This window comes from Aptenodytes forsteri, unplaced genomic scaffold (assembly GCF_000699145.1).
Source record: "Aptenodytes forsteri isolate BGI_AS27 unplaced genomic scaffold, ASM69914v1 Scaffold84, whole genome shotgun sequence".
NCBI classification, from domain to species: Eukaryota; Metazoa; Chordata; class Aves; order Sphenisciformes; family Spheniscidae; genus Aptenodytes; species Aptenodytes forsteri.
The window spans coordinates 1,017,673-1,034,197 of NW_008795492.1; the positions used below are offsets into that span (position 1 = coordinate 1,017,673).

Sequence of the window (16,525 nt, forward strand, 5' to 3'; positions counted from 1 at the left end):
CAGTATAAACATCAGATTGCTGTGGGTTTTACTGAAACAAACATGTTCATTTTTGGAAAAGTCTATGAAAAACCTGCAGACACACTCTGAGAGTCTCATTTGAGAAGGATACAATCTGGGAATGAGTTCTCTGATTGAAGCAATCTTGAAAAACCAGTTTAAGCAAGTTTCTTTAGCCGTATCGTTAACACTCTCTGGAGAAAAATTATCTGGGGAAAAAAACAACCACCCAGAAATAGTTACGTTCTCTCTGGAAACAAGTCACTTTTCATTCTAGGTTCAAAATTGTATTCTCTTTCCTTTCAATAAGGAATTAGGCATACCATAATAAACTAGACAATATGTTTGATTCTCAGCTCTCTCTTGCAGCAGTAAGAGCTGAGTACACAGACAGCAGGAAGAGGTAACTAGAGCTCCCATCTTGCATTAAGTAACATTTCAGAAGCTGAAGTCAAACACTCAAAGCTAATCTCAGATCCGCTACTTAGAAATCTAACCTCTGCCTCTGCACAAAAGCAGAAATTGTAAAAAAAAAATAATACAGGGAATCTGTAATGAATATATGTATATAAATCTCTAACAAATGCATACATATAAAATAGATTTAAGCACTCAAATTCTTTAAAAGGCTAATAGAATTTTTAAAGAATATTATTTAAAACTATATTGCAAGAAGTAGGAAATATTAAACACTGACAGAACACTTGTTTTTGTACGCTAAACATCTAACACTGCAGCGCAGTTCTCTCCTCATGAGCTCTGGTACTATTCGTGTCAGCTGCCAGCAGGAAAAAGCTGCCACCCTGGGGTGGAACAGATGGGTTATGGGGACAGTGCTCTGGTCAGGCAGGCATGCAGTTGCATGGCTAACTGCCTCCTCTTTCTCCAGATTGCCTGGAACAGAAGGCAAAAATGGGCTTCTTGGGATCTAACCAGGTCTGAGGCAAGATGGTTGCGAAGGATGAGTCCCTCTTCTCTCAGTCATACAGCTACACAAGCAGCTTCTGCTGTGAATGTCTGCTTATAAACTCCTTGTGAAACTTTTTTAAAATATCAGTGCTCTCCCATCCCTGCCCCCAGAAGGTGAGAAGCTCCTGTTCCACAAGAAAGTTTCCCACTTCCAAGAGTAGAGAAGCCACACGCTAGATGCTGACTGAGTACAGGAAGATGTTCTTTCTCACCTAGGACCACAGCAGTTCTCGTCCAACTTTGTTTCGCTTGGTTCCCATGGGATGAGCATGGAGGTTGGGCCTGAAATCCCTGGCGGTTCACACTGCCATGCACAGCAAGCACAGCACAGATTTTCCTTCTCCCTCCCAATTTTATAGCTGCTTGGGAAGTTCCCACCAGCAATGCCCCTGGCAGCTGTGTAGCTGCAGCATGAGTTCAGCTTTCCAGAACGGAGGTAACTGTGCCCAGTAATCATGACATGCTATGGGAACTGTCTGCCTTCATTAACATTTATAAGAACAGTTTATCAGAGCTGCAACAACCAAATTTATTTTAAGTATTTTCCGTAAGTTTATTTCAAATTTAAATATTTGCTGGTGTCAGGCTTCTGGCTCAAATCCTATGGATTTAACTGTAACCTAATGGTACTGTTGCACTGCCAACAAGAGAGTAAGAGTGTTTCGTATTTCAATGACACGCACTTAATACACTCCGACATGCAAGGAAAAGTCCGTATTTCAATGTAACGTTTCGGTGCCTTCCTAAAGAAGTACTTCCATATACATTTGTACCGTAAATGTCAAATTAAACTTTTACATTCTGTTAGAACTTCAGCTGAAAAAATGAAAAGGCCCCAAGTTAGAAAGATCATACTGGCAGCCTGCTCACTCCTTCTTCCAAAATTATTCTCTAATTAAAGCAAAACTATCAACAGTTTCCAGTGTAGCAACAAGACCATCTATTTACCAAAAACTGAGATTCTCAGCTTTGTCTGTATATTCTTCACAGTTAAAACGTGAACTTGCATAAACACTGTGAATGGTGAAAGCTATAAGCAATGGATTTTACTGTTAAAAACTAAAAATTACTAGATTCAAATCAGAACTTTTTTCATAAGAAATAAAGTAGCATGGGTCCTATTTAACCATTCCCAAATTAGTTCAGACACGATTTTTTCCAGGAGCACAGTAGAAACAAACACAAAAGTTACCTGGCAAAGAGACACGATTGTCCACGCACATTGACAGAATTCTTTCATACACTAGTTTCCCTGTTTAAAAAAAAAAACAACAAAAAAACCCCCATTCATAACCAACTAACGAACTGTAAAACAAAACGTTAATATAAAGGTTCCCTCTCCAACATACATTGAAATTAGCTGGAAAAAACTTCCTAGAACACTAACATTATGCTGCCCTCTAGCGAGGCTGAAATGTTAAGTCTGAATTTAGCACTTCGCACACTGTAACAAATTTATCTGGCTCCCTTCAGTGCAGGTCAGGTCAGATTTCTCCCAGGCCAGGAAAGGACAGCTGGTGTCCTGTCTTTGCTGAGTTTGGATATTATGTTATCTTCAGCAACTTTCAGTAAGTAGGAAAGAGCACAAAGAGGAAGCAAGACCTGAAAAAACAACTGGATCTATGTCATAGCATATCCTGCTAAACATCAAAATATCCTTCAACTTTGAATGCCATTGTAAATTTTTTCCATAACATGGCAGAAAACCAAGAGAATCACATGAAGTGGGTGACAATTTCACTTAAAGGATCATTTAAAGATGATAAAAATAGATTAAAAAAATTCAGTAATTACATTTTGATCACTTCATAGTCCCTACTCAGCTAAAGAAAACTTTCTGACTTCTATTCTTCAGATATAGATAGAATGAAATATTGAGTCAAGAGGCTGCCAAAACAAAATATTTTCATAACAACAACAGTGTGTTTTAAATTTTAAAATGCAGAGATCATGATTTTTCCCAAGGTTTTGTTCTAGATATTCACTAATACATAAAGCATAGAACTACAAAATAAAATATTTTTATTTTAAAGACTTCACTCATAAGAGTTTTTGAACAATTATATACCACGTTTATACCACGTGTCCAAATGTTTATGTTGGAAATATTCCATGTTAAAACTGAGAGTCATTTCAACACTTTTTGGATAACTTTAATGTTTTCTAACATTACAAAAAATTAATTTAATCTTATTAACAATTGTGTAGTAAGTCTGGCACATTAGATACTTACCAAAAGTATCAAGAATATCTGTAATTAAAACAAATTTACTTGGATAAAACTGGATTACTGTTGTGTCTGAAAGAAGCTTAGAACACTAGAAGAAAAAAAAAATAAACAAACATTTTTAGAGGACAATGCAAGTTTGTGTTTTCACTCCAGACAGGCTGTAACAGATGAGTATCTACAGATGGAAAGAACCAACATGAACTATCCAGCAAAAAGCACAAGAACCTCTAACATAACACATCACGGTACTCTTTGTATTTTTCAGGTTATTCTTCATTTCCAGCAGAGCTAGTCACAGATCTGTTTTTCCTCTATACAAGGTAATCTACAATGAAGAATTTCAGCTGACCATGCAGATCTGTGCATTTGTTCAGACAAGATAAATTCTCTCCCAGAAGAAGCATAAAAAGGCACTTCTTTTCTAAAACAACTTTTTTTAAGGGCATTTTTCAGTTTCTCAGCATGTTTCTAAGCATCCATATCAAACACAAAATTTGATATAGACTAAATTAAGAAACAATTTTAAAAGTTTAGCTAATGAGCTTTTCAACACATCTTTGCAGCTCACATAACCAGTTCCAACATTTTGGAAACAGGTCAGCTGATCCATAGTTGGCTCCAGGGAGGAATCTGTAATCAATCACCACCCACCACAGGCACCTGACGTGATCGTGGCAGTTGGACTATAATGATGGCTGGTACAAAGTCACATTTGAAAACATATTAGCTGACTTAGTCCTAGTATCGTTGAATGTTAAGTCCAGGTAGGAACATGTCCATTTATGATATGAATTCAAAATACACACTGAGGAATGAAGATATTTTTAAGATATTTAATTAAGCTATACTTTGTTTTCCAAGATACAGACTAAACTGGAGTCAAAAACTTTGGCAGAAGTTTATTCACAGAAAATCAGCTTCCTGAAGTTGATTCAACTTCAAATCAACTTCCACCTGAAGAAAACAGGCAAATGAGTGACTGGGGAGAGAAATCCACCTCCTCCCTACTTGAGCCAAATGCGGCCTTTGACCACGAGCCTTCTCTGGTCTCTGTTTATGACTGACAAGTACAGTATTCTCTGTGATCTCCGTCCCTTCTCTCTCCTTCATCAGGAGACAGTTCTTCAATCTCAATGGAATAAATAAAGTTCAAGTTTTCACTACATTCCAAAAATCCAGGAAGCAATCCGATACCCCACAAGACTGCTTTGTTTAAACAAGAAAATCATAACATTTGAACATGCTTAAATGAGGGGCACACTTAGTCGTTTTGTTTTATTCATCAGGGAGGAACTTAAGAGTGCACCAGAAAGACAGGTGAGAGCATTCACATCTTACAAACAAAGCAGAATCTTCCCTACTGCATGGTAAGTCAGTCACCTTCAAAGAAAGGTAATTCAGTAGCTGTTTAGGACCTACACATACCATGAACACTTAATTACCACTTTTCTTAGAGCTCACATACATAATCAACTTACTTCAGCTTACTCTAAGTAGCTTAGCTTATTCCATCTTGACAAGTAAAGTATCTTGGTAAAAAGGCACTTGAGGAATTCATGTTATAAATTCAGACCCTGCCTTAATAACCAGAACTCTTCCTGCACTTCAAGCTCTGTAAAACTCTCATACAGAGAATGAAGGCTCCATCCCCAATGTCCAAATGAAAGATCTTCTGTAATTTCATCATTAGTTCTTAAATCAAGATAATTCTGGAATTCAAATTAAAATTGCTTTTTCCAGCCCAGTATACATTTCTGAAAATAACAACCAAAAAAAAAGGCCAAACTTACTCCTCCTATTGCACACTAATCAGTATGTGATACTAATAAAGATAGACTACATATATAATCACAGCCTGACGTCAAGAAAACTGCTTAGTTCTTTAAGAGGATACAACATCTTTAAAATTCTGCTATCTACTAGGAAGAACCACTACAAGGAAAGCTCAGTCAGGTTTCTACCCTATCCTGCTTCGTAAGTATAGAATTATTCTTAGTCACTTATAGTCTCCTTTATGAAAGATTCTTGTATTCATGATAATTACCCAAACACCTGTTTCATTCTTACGCAGTCTTTCAATTAATGATAAGCATCTGCAGCACGAAGTTCAAGTGCAAAGTGAACAATTCACAGACAACACTTTAACAGAGATAAACATATGCAATTTTGATACCGCTTTCCTAAAAGAAAGCACTGCATCCCATCTTAGAAACTACATTATTTCAAAATCATTTGTGAAACCATTTTTAAAAGAATATATGAAAGTATTAATGCATAGATTATCACTGCATGTCAGACACGGCATATATACATATTAATGCACTGTAAATACAGTACATCCATGTCCCTTTTCTCCTCCTCCAGACTTTTAATATTGTATTCTCTTTCACTAAGATATTCATGCTTCACAATGCTATACATGGATCTTTTTTTAAAGAGTAATAGTGCTGATTTCACAGTATTACAATAGAACATTAGTCACCCTAGGTCACATACAATTTTCTGATCTCCCTTCATTTATGTTTAATTTCCTTTATTGTCTTTACCACAATTTAAGATGAAATTACTGCAAACAGTTTTCACAAGAGTATCCAGCATGAGAAAAAAAATCCTGACTTTATATAACCCTGTTTGATGACTATTAGCATCACATCAGTTTTACAGCTTTGAAGGATGTTATTATCTCCTCTGTCCTCTGATGCACTCTGCCTCTGGCCTTTTTTTAAAGGCCAAGCCAAACAAAAGAGTATTTAATTGTCCTATTCCCCCCGCTGCCTCCCTCACAGCCCATCACCCCAAACAAGCCAGAGGAAGACTGTGAAGAAGTTTAAAAAAAAAGCTTTGAAGGATGTCATTATCTCCTCTGTCCTCTGATGCACTCTGCCTCTGGCCTTTTTTTAAAGGCCAAGCCAAACAAAAGAGTATTTAATTGTCCTATTCCCCCCGCTGCCTCCCTCACAGCCCATCATCACCCCAAAGCCAGAGGAAGACTGTGAAGAAGTTTAAAAAAAAAACAAAACAAAAACCCCCCAAACACTTAAAAAATCTGGAGTTGTCTTCTGTACTTTGCTGGGTCCTAAATCAGATTATTCAGTTGCCTTTGTAAGTCTGGATGGGGAAAACAATGACATTCAAAAAGCCATTCTGGTATTATTGGGGGGTGGGGCAGGCAAGGGGGTAGAAGAGGAAGAGGAGAGGAAAGGAAATTACATGTCCTAGGAAGAGCTGATATCATTACATATTATTTTTTCTAATTATCCCTAACCAAGTAAAATTTCCACATCTGTCATTTGGCCACCCTCTTTAATGAGAATTCCATCCCACATACCCTAGTCAAAATCAATATATAACAACAAAGTTGAAAATCTGAAAGAAATGGTTTTCTGTGAAGAACAGAAGAAAATAGTAGAAAAATAACAGAAACCCTTCTTTCCCCAGGAAAGAAATCGGACAAGCCACACCACTAAACTCACCAGTTCTGTACAGAGCAAAAATGTAAAACTGACCTGGATGACTATTTTCAGAGCTTTTACTTTCTGATCAGAGGACCAAGCATCCTTCAAAGACTGGTTCAGTTCTTCAATTCGGTTCATGTAATCCTGCTGAGTCAAATTCAACAGCTCTTTCTGTGACCCCTGGCAAGAAAACACAAGCCTACTTAACAAGAGAGGGAGGGAAGGAAGGAGAGTGCCGTTATTATAGAGTCAAATCACCAGGGGGAAACCCACAAAACTTATTACAGAATTACCTAGTTTTCCCTTCTTATCTTTGCAGCATCAATATTGCAGGTGTTTGGCACAGAATTGCATCACAACTGCTTTGGTTTTCAAGAGACATACATGGTGGTACCCAAAGTTGTCCATGAGATCAGAAATGCCAGACTATTTCAGTGGTATTCTACACGTGGTATAATTAGGACACTAACACTATACATAAGCATACTAGTGCCTGTGTAGCAGCAGTATCAGACAAATGAAATATTTTGCCAGCAAAGTCCTAAGAAATTCGTTGACAGCAAGAAAAATCTGGCTATGCTTCACCCTCAGTAAGAAAATAAAACTACCTTCACTTCATGCTCGGTACTGGAGCACTCTTGTGATCTTTTTTCTAGAAGATCTTACAGACCTTCTAAAAACACTACATATCAAAAGTAAACTAGTGAAACACTGGAAGCAGAAATAATTGTTTAAGCTTTAGAACCAAACTGACACAGGAATAAAGTGACTATAAATGCATTTTGAAAAATCAGAAGGTAGTTCTGGAACAGTCTTCAGTAGACGTATGAGTGACATTAAAAACTACCTTCAGGACTAGTTCTGATGAGTTTAAGCTGCATTACAGAACAGATTTCATAATCTGAGAATCTAGAAATAACCATCAGCAAAAACAATCACAGATTAAGAGATAAAATGCAAACGCAATTAGTTTCACACAAGGTTACCTATTTCCTTATGGTAAAGGGTACTTTATTTTCCTACTGAAAGAATCCAATCCTTTATTTGTGATATGCAACTATTAGAACTGTGCCGGCTCAGGCAACAGGCATTCTGAAGTTAGTTAAGAAGCAGAGGTTTCAAAACAACATTACCCAAAACAACTCTAGAAGTACCCCACAGATTCAGGTTTTAGGAAGGTAGGTTATGGAACGCCTCATCTTTGCACCGTAAAATACTGCAGTTTGAGAAATAACGAGTACTCAGTATTTCTATCAAGCACGTAAATGTAACTTTAATCCAGCTCAGGTAGACAGTATGCAACTTCTGCAACGGGGGCAAACAAAATTATCAGATGTTAAGACTATTAGGGTCCATGAAGTTTTATAGCAGCTGCAGACCATACACAGTACCAAGGTAAATCAACATCAGGTGAATTTTTCGATCACAATTTCTAGTGATACAAAAATATGATTCTGCCTGAATTCTATAACAATAAGCACTGAAATTACTAGGGAAATCCCATGGAAAGTATATATTTGTCTAAATACTGCATAAGCACGTGCAGAATCAGGACCTTCTTAAAAGGTTTCATGAAAGATTTTTATTTCACAAATTTATTCCACTTTTAAAATGGTGATATAATCAGATCAGAAAACTTTCTCACCTCTTCCAGATCATCCAGTTCTTCTAACCTTGTCCTCACTTTTTCAGAAACTGCTGAGCCCGTAGTTGTAGCTTTTCCTGTGAAGAATTATATATTTGAGTTTCTTTAACATTTAAACACTTGGACTTCTAAAGGGAAACAAACCTGAAGGAGCTTGACAGACTCAGACAACTAGTCAGCTTCTATGACAGAAGAAGCGGTTTGATTCATTTGGTGGCTATTCCAGAAGACACACATTTAAACATACCTACAGTCCCTTCACTTTGAACAGGGAATGACCAGTATGCAAAACTGAACATAAATGGATTTTCTTGCAAGTTTTGCTGGTAAGGAAAGAACCACTGGATAGAACCATAGGATAATTTAGGTTAGAAAAGCCCTACGGATGTCTGTGTCCAACTCTCCTCCTCAAAGCAGGTCCAATTTTGAAGTTTTAACAGGTTGCACAGGGTTATTTTCAGTCAATTTAATGATATCTAAGGATAGAGATTTCACACCCTCTCTGGACATCTGTTCCAGTGTTTGACCATCCTCATTCCAAAAAAGTATTTATTTTTTTTTTGCACAAGCTGAAATGCTGCATGTTTACTCATATAGAAAAACTCTGATTTACTATGCAATCAGCTATGACTACTTAGCCTGGATTTGTTTTGCTAGAAAATGTGATAAAATATTTAACATTTGGTTCTTTTTTGAACACTCAGCATACAGCTGAAATCATTTCATTTTCATGTAAAGAGAATAACTGAACAAGTTCCCAAAGGACTTGTTTATCAACTCTTCTACTTGCTGGAAGGGAAAGCAAACATGATCCTCAAAATATCATTGCTCACTTTAAATGGAAGAAAGTTTAAGCTACAGTGGAAGGCAGTGAACTCCATTTCCTTCCCCAACACATAATCACAAATTCATTAGCCTACAAAGCATACAAGCCAAGGTGGTTGGGTGGTTTGTTTTCAGTAATTATTTTAAGCAAAAATCCAGCAGAAGTCTTATTCACAAAAAAACCCATAAATCCAACCATATGTCAGAATGGTGGTAGAACAGGAAATCACATTTCAACTATTGACCACAAACCTGTCACTGCAACCTACCTCAAGCAAAATCTGTTACTGTTAGACATAAAGGAACTGCTTACCTTTTTCAGATCCCATGTACAGATTCTGTGAAGAAACAGAAAAAGCAGACTCTTAGAAAAGATGTACTCATTAGCATTCCAAGAATGCACAGGGTAATTACACTGCTAATTAAGCCTCTAATCATTTAGAAGTAGACATAAGACCAGAAGTTATTTGTATTGTTACAACAAGAAAGCGATGGCTTCTAAGTATCAACAGACTTGTGGAGTTGGCTCCAAAACAAACATTGGAAGTGAGAGCTTGTGGTACAGCTTTCTACAATATTAAAACTGAAATTTAGAGGACCAGTACTTACTCATTAAATAATTACAAAACAGCAACATCCAAAATCTATTAAAGGTCTAGTACAAATAAATGAAACTGGAGAAGCTGCCACTTACAATAGAGAGCTTCTCTGTTGTTGTGTATCTAGCAAGGATTTCACCACGTTTGCTTGACCATGGTTCAAAGTCATTTCCTACTGCTGAGCTGTCATCTTTATCCCGTTTCTTTCGTGTACTATCCTATGAGGAGAGTACAAGTGCAAATGTTAAATAAAAATCTGGAAAAAAAAAAAAAAAGAAGGCTGATAAAGGTCAACTTAACATTTCAAGTGCTTACTGATCCAAAAAGTTACAATATTAAAAAAAAAAAAATCCGTATTTAAATAAATGTAAACATAAAACAGGTAAATAAAAAAAGAATACTTTATTCTATTAATACAGTATATTTTCTATTTGCCTTAACCTCCAAATTGCTGAGACAAATATATTTCATCCAGGGTTGGCTTTGTAGTTTCGTTTTTCATTTTTGTTTTTATTTTATTGAGTTGAGATAACTGCCCTCCAATGTTACCATGGTAGCAGTAGTTGTCACAGGATCTGCAGCTGCTGCAAATAATGACAAGGGATCGGTACCGTCTAATACACTGCTCAATGGATCCATCATAGAACTAGAAGAAGAAGAGGAAGTAGAAGAAGTACTTCCTTTCCGGTTCATTTTCTTGGTCTTGGATTCAGTAACCTGAAAGAAAAAATCAAAACTATTAAACAAAAAGACTTTCTCTTCCCCCTATTTTCTTTAATAAATCATCAAAATACATACTACATAAATGGAGCTGTTGCAATGAAAGCAAGGACCCACCTACAAGAAACTCTTTAGAATCAGCATTAGCATTTGAACTGAAGCACCTCTTTTTCCCCTGAATCTGGAGGCTCTCTGCACTAGCATTTCCATTTCTTTTTTCTTTTTCCTTCCAATTCTGGGTCTACAGAACTATAATAACAACCATTCTAAATTTCTTTCTAGTACCCCTCCTCTATTTTTTTGTTTTTTCTCCCTCTCCTCCAACCTCTTTCTTGCTATTTGATTTCCTCTGCCAGTCGCATCTTTACTTTTCTTGTACAATACTCAAGCCTGAAACATCAAATCCATTCTTAAGGCCTCTGTCTTATCTCTCTACTGACCTTCCTGAGTAGAAGCTGCTGTTCATTTATCATTCATTAGTGTATGACTATCATCTCTCTGAAGCTGGATGTTTTTGCACATTTTTAGAAGCCTCTCATACATTAAAGAGATGATAAATATTTTAAAGCATACAGCTGACTGGAAGTTAACCCAAAACCAAATCTTACATCAAGCAATTATGCAGGTTATTTGTAATGCAACAATTTGATTTTAAACACATCCATTATTCAGCATTTAATGCAACCAAGAAAACCCACAAGTTGAAATGCTGTATTAGTCAGAAGGAGACTGTTTTTGACACATAACAGCACCAGCAAATTTCTGTAAAGGACAAACAACAGAATAAACCTTGATGCCTCTAAAATAACAGGCCACAAACACAGAAAGCAACTTCACTAGTACTACCACCAACTTCAAAGCTTTTTCATTTTAAAGGAGTAGAAATAATAAGAAGAACACAGTCAGTTTTAATTCACATTCATTTTCCAAAAGCACAAAGAAACTCACTGTAATGGGTTTTAGTGGATGGTAATCACCAAAATCCAAGGGTACAGATTCCAGTTTGCATACTTCAGATTCTGAAACATAGTTTCTTGATCTCGCATGCCTTAAAAAGCAAGAGTAAAGGGAAAGTATACATGCACATAAATAACCACATACTTACGAACCAAGAAACATATCCTACGGCTATATAGATGCAGGCATATTTAAAAGAAGAAATGCATGTTGAAAAATAAGTCAATGTAAAGACCAAAATTTCTCTATTGAGATACATAAACTAAAAGTGAAGAAATTTTACTTTCAGCCATTCAACTGTATTCTGCCTCTACAGCTGGATTCTTTTCCATTCCACTGGGGCAATTTAACCAAGTATTTGTATGTGTGACAGGCTGATGGAGATTATTAAACACATGTTTTAAACTGAATAGTCAGAGTTAAAGAAAAAGGTAAGTGTGAAAACACAAGGGAAGAAATCAAAGTGATTGTGCACAGATATAATGAGGGACTACAGAGATTAACTTGTGTAGCTGCAAAGCTCTTCCCTGAGACATCTATTTCTATCTGTTCACTGTACTCATAACAAAAGTTGCAAAAGTCAAATTATAAGAAAAAAACTATCCGTATTCATATGTTTGCATTGTGGATAAGTCCTTGTATAAAAGCCTTGCCTCTCCTATGAAAATTAAGTATGCCATTAAGTGAAATAAATCACAAAAATATACATGTTTCAGTTTTTTTTTTTAATCTGATATTAAGAGAGAACTCTGAGAACTACGGCCTCCATCTCTAATTAAAAAAGACTTGATTCCAGAAAAGAACATAAATAAAAGTATTTGAGTAAAACGTTGCCACCAGGAACTAACAGTAACATACACTAATTTATCATCACAGTTTAAGGAAGCTGCTCTTTTATAAAATAGACCATTCATCCTAGTTTTAATTGCCTAAATATAAATTTATATTTTAAAAAGGCTTTTAAAGCACGTTTGACAATGTAGGAAGGCAAAAAAGGGGGATTAAAACTTCCCTGACTAGCACCAGATGACAATTTCAAAAGAGACTTAAGAGTTACAAGTGCTTTCTATCTCTGACAACACATCAATATTTCCCTTTAATTGTATAATTACAATAATTATATATAAAATAATTCCCCTTAATTGCATGGAGTAGTAGTAATGGTTAAACAGGGAAATGAAAATACGAAGTCACAAAAATACATAGGACAGCTGCTTCCTGAAACAACTGCCATCATAGCTACCACATGGTACCTTCCTTTAGCAGTAGCAATAGTTAAGTACTAAAGCAGAAAGAGATCCAAGTAAAATCTAGAAAAATATATTTGAAAAGGTTTCTCTGCATTCTACCCTCCACAATTTCTTGATTTTTTTTTTTTTTAGTTTTTGAAACATGCAGAGCAGCTAATTGTTCTTTCCTGTTTCATCCAGGATCCTGAGAATGTTTATAGCACACGCTAAGGCCTTAGCTGAATGAGTAAAACCAGTGGATACACAAAGGTTTCTTTAATCAGACTCCTAATGAAAACAAACAGCATTCCTCCATATAATACACATCTTTCCCACAAAAACTAATCCAAACTTTCAAAGATTTCCATTCCTACTCAGAGATCTAACTCATTAGGAAGAATTTCATCAGTGCCAAGCAGCCAACTCTTCTATAGATACTGCGTACCCCAAAAAACCGCAGATTAATTTAAAAAAAAAAATTAAGAATGAGTTTAATTTATGGTTGTGCTACTCCAAGGAGAAGCTTTAACATCTAATGAGATACAGCAGAGCAAGAGAGTCCAGCAAAATCTATGTGCTTATTTCTTTTCTTGATCTCCAGTTCCTTTTCTTTATACATTAATAGTCTCTTTAATTTACTATTGTCCCATGATTCAATGATTGTCCTTGCTCACTTGCTTCATGGGTTAATTAGCATTTGGGTGAAAAACCTTTCAAACTCTTTCTGGCTGCCTAACTATAACATTTCTATTACTCTATTACTCTATATGCAGTACTCTATTACTCTGTTGCAGTTCTGTCAGTACTTCCATACCTCTCCTTTACAGGTATTTTCAAACTAGCAGTAAAGAAAGATGTCACTGACAGCTCACACTTGGCATACCACTCCCAGGCCAAAACCAATCGTACTCTAATAATAATGTAAGGCATCACTGGGCAAGTATAGATGTCTAATACACACACGGGAATGAAGAAGAGCTGTTCACCCTGCAAATAAGTCTTTAGAAAGTGCATTTACAATGTGACTATTCAAGTGATAAGGCAGCTTGTAACACAGCTAATACGGGGGACAAATTCAAGCTTGCTCTGACATTTTGTTTCATATATTCTCCAGGGAAAGGAGATTAAGCATTCCTTTCTCAGCCACAGCAGCGCAGCCAACTTCCAAGAGTAAATAAAAGTAAGACCCAGGCCAAGCCAGCGTTTCACCCCCACTGCTAACTGCAAGATACACCCCTGCTTGCAGGTGCTGTTTTAACTGAGTTTCAACCTTTTTTCACACGAGCATCACTGCAATTGCCACCACTCTATGCCTTTGACACTTGCCAGACTGCCTTTTTTCTCTCCTCCTGGTAAACAATCTTTTTTCCCAGGACTGCTGTACTTCCTCCTTACCCTTAAGTTACTGAAGTTCTTCCAGCACCCAGCCCACCGTACGAACCCAGGTGCCTCCCTCACGCTCCAGGTTCAGCACACAGCCAGGCCCTGCGCAGCAGAAGAACCAGCCTGGACTCCACACCTCCCCTTCTTGGGATATGACACCTTTCAGGCACACAGCACCCACACGGAGCCAGTGCTTATCCTAAAGCAAGGGCTTCAAAAAGCTTACAGGGAGCACAAACAAGCAAGGCATGTAAAATGGAAAAGAACCTCTTTACATCACTAGACATATATTGGTATTGACAATAAAATGAAGTGCATCTCACAAGTCAATGTACTTGTCATTATTTGAATGTTAAACATAAAACCCAAACAATTTCTCTAGATAGTTACACAGTTATTACAAAAATGAATTCTAGCCCTAAGTTTTAAATTACTTTATATATTTGCCAATTTTTTTTACTACTGTAACAAATTTTTAAACCAATAATTCTCTTAATTTGAACACTATGTTAATGCAAGGTCCTTTTATTCAGTGCCAACAGGTGCTATTTTTTTTCCTCATATGAAGACTAATGAGTATGCAGACAATTAATCTGCAAAATGCCTTTTTAAAATTAGCATCCAACAATGCTTAAAAATAGCTAGCGTTCTACTGAACCGTGCAGCATGACAATATCTTCCATATTGCAAAAAAGCATGCATTAAAACATTTTACTCTGGTTCATCATTTCTCCATGGCCCCTTCTGCATCAGTGTTACCAGACTTACTTATTAGCCTACCTCATTGCTGCATTACGTAAAAATCAATTTGTCAGCATCCCTACTGCTCTTTGTGGCTGCGGTCCTTAGTTTTTCATTATATTTTGGTACTGCTAGAAATGCAAAAGTTGTAGCCACATTTATTCCTTTCAGTTTCTGCAAGATCACTGGCCACACAGATTCCACCAAAATTACTGCACTCAACGTAAGTACCAACAGCCAACTAACATATTAGAGCTCTTACACCCTCAGATTTTCTCAGCTACATAAATTCAAGTTTTAAAGTATTTCATACCCCAGTGAATTTATTTTTAAAAGTACAGCTCTGATGTTGTTATAAAACCTCAATTGGTTTCATTAACAATGACTTTCAAATCCACCAATTATTTCCACTTTTTATTAAACATGAAAGTTTGCTCACACATTAACAACATGAAAGAGTGAGACATGATTTTCAGCACGACCATGTATAGATGGGGAAAACTTTTTGGCATCCTAATGCTCTAATTGGCTCTAATTGCTGCATATTACTTTTCTTGATTCCACATTAGGTTTGATTTCTAGTTTGCTCAGGACTATAACACATCAGCCACATCAAAACCTGTAAGTTAGATATATTTGATGTGTCAAAAGAACAATTAGCCTCAGGAGAACAAGTCTTCCAGAAACAGAAAATCAGCTCATTTGTAAACAAGAGCAAGTTTGGAGAAAAATGGACTATGAACATATTTTCCTTTACTCTGTCACAGAGAGAGCACCTATTTTATCCTTCCTTTCCATAACAAATACCAGACTGTGTGTTATTCCATGTCCCATGCAGTGCAGCTGCCTCAGCTCTGTTTTTCCTGTAGAAATACTGCATGTCGCTAGAAGCCGACTCTGCCTCTTCAGTTTGTAGCCCGTAAACACCGTGCCTACTTCTAAAGAGCCTGTGAAAGATAACTAGCAGAAGCTAAACCGTGCCAGTAAACTTAAATCCACTGTACAGAAATCTTCATCTTCACTGGCGAGTTTTGAAATCCACAGACCAAGGCGCAAGCAGCCGCTTGCTGCGAGCCCACAGTGACACCGCCTGGGCGCGGCGGGAGGAACACTCCTTCCCCACACCGGCTCCTTCCTCCGAGTAGCGGAGACACATCACAGAAAATACAACGTGATCAAATCGAACCAAACGCCAGCTGCCCTTGAGTAACTTTCTTGCTTCGTGAGGGGAAAACACACCCACGGCGGTGCGCAGAGACCAGCGGCCGTCCTCTCCCGCCCGGGCTCTCACAGCAGCGCTTCCGTCCCTCAGCCACCTCCTGCACGGCTCGGCGGCGGGGCCGGCTCCCGCGAGGCCTCACCGGCGCTTACGGACGAGGGCCCGCTCCTGCGTGGGAATCCCACGTAACGTCGTGCAGAGCTATGCCACAGCCCCGGCACCCCACGTAGCTAAAACCAGCGTGTTATAAATCTGATCTGTATCTTCAGATTTCTCCCGACAGCCGCTAAGAGAACCGCCGGACTGCGCTCCCAGGCCAGCGGAGCCGCGGTACCCAGCGCCCCGGCTCCCTCCCGCCACTCGCGGAGGGAGCGCTTTTCGCTTCCTGAAGGCGAGGCTTCCCCAGCCCCGCAGCTCTCGCTCGGCAGGGGAGCTTCCCCCGCTGGCACGCTCGGGCGTTCTCGAGCCGCCCCCGCCTCAGCCCCCGACCGTGAGAGGCGCCGAGGATGACGGCTGCCCTCACACAGCCGCGGGAGCCGCCACCCCCCACACA

At 37.9% G+C, this 16,525-nt stretch overlaps 1 protein-coding gene across 1 annotated transcript in view; it reads right to left on the reverse strand.

The window, feature by feature from the left end:
* The window catches only part of CUNH16orf62 (chromosome unknown C16orf62 homolog), a 56,929-nt gene extending 43,370 nt beyond the window's left edge, over positions 1–13,559 (reverse strand). Inside the window, exons 1-10 of the mRNA XM_009281624.2 lie at positions 13,444–13,559; positions 11,392–11,491; positions 10,273–10,440; positions 9,819–9,941; positions 9,438–9,462; positions 8,300–8,376; positions 6,706–6,834; positions 3,203–3,287; positions 2,162–2,221; positions 113–209 (exon numbers count right to left, since the gene is read on the reverse strand). Coding sequence (XP_009279899.2) covers positions 113–209; positions 2,162–2,221; positions 3,203–3,287; positions 6,706–6,834; positions 8,300–8,376; positions 9,438–9,462; positions 9,819–9,941; positions 10,273–10,440; positions 11,392–11,491; positions 13,444–13,559 — 980 coding nt within the window. The remainder of the gene's footprint in view (positions 1–112; positions 210–2,161; positions 2,222–3,202; positions 3,288–6,705; positions 6,835–8,299; positions 8,377–9,437; positions 9,463–9,818; positions 9,942–10,272; positions 10,441–11,391; positions 11,492–13,443) is intronic.
* Between the last annotated feature and the right edge of the window lie 2,966 nt (positions 13,560–16,525).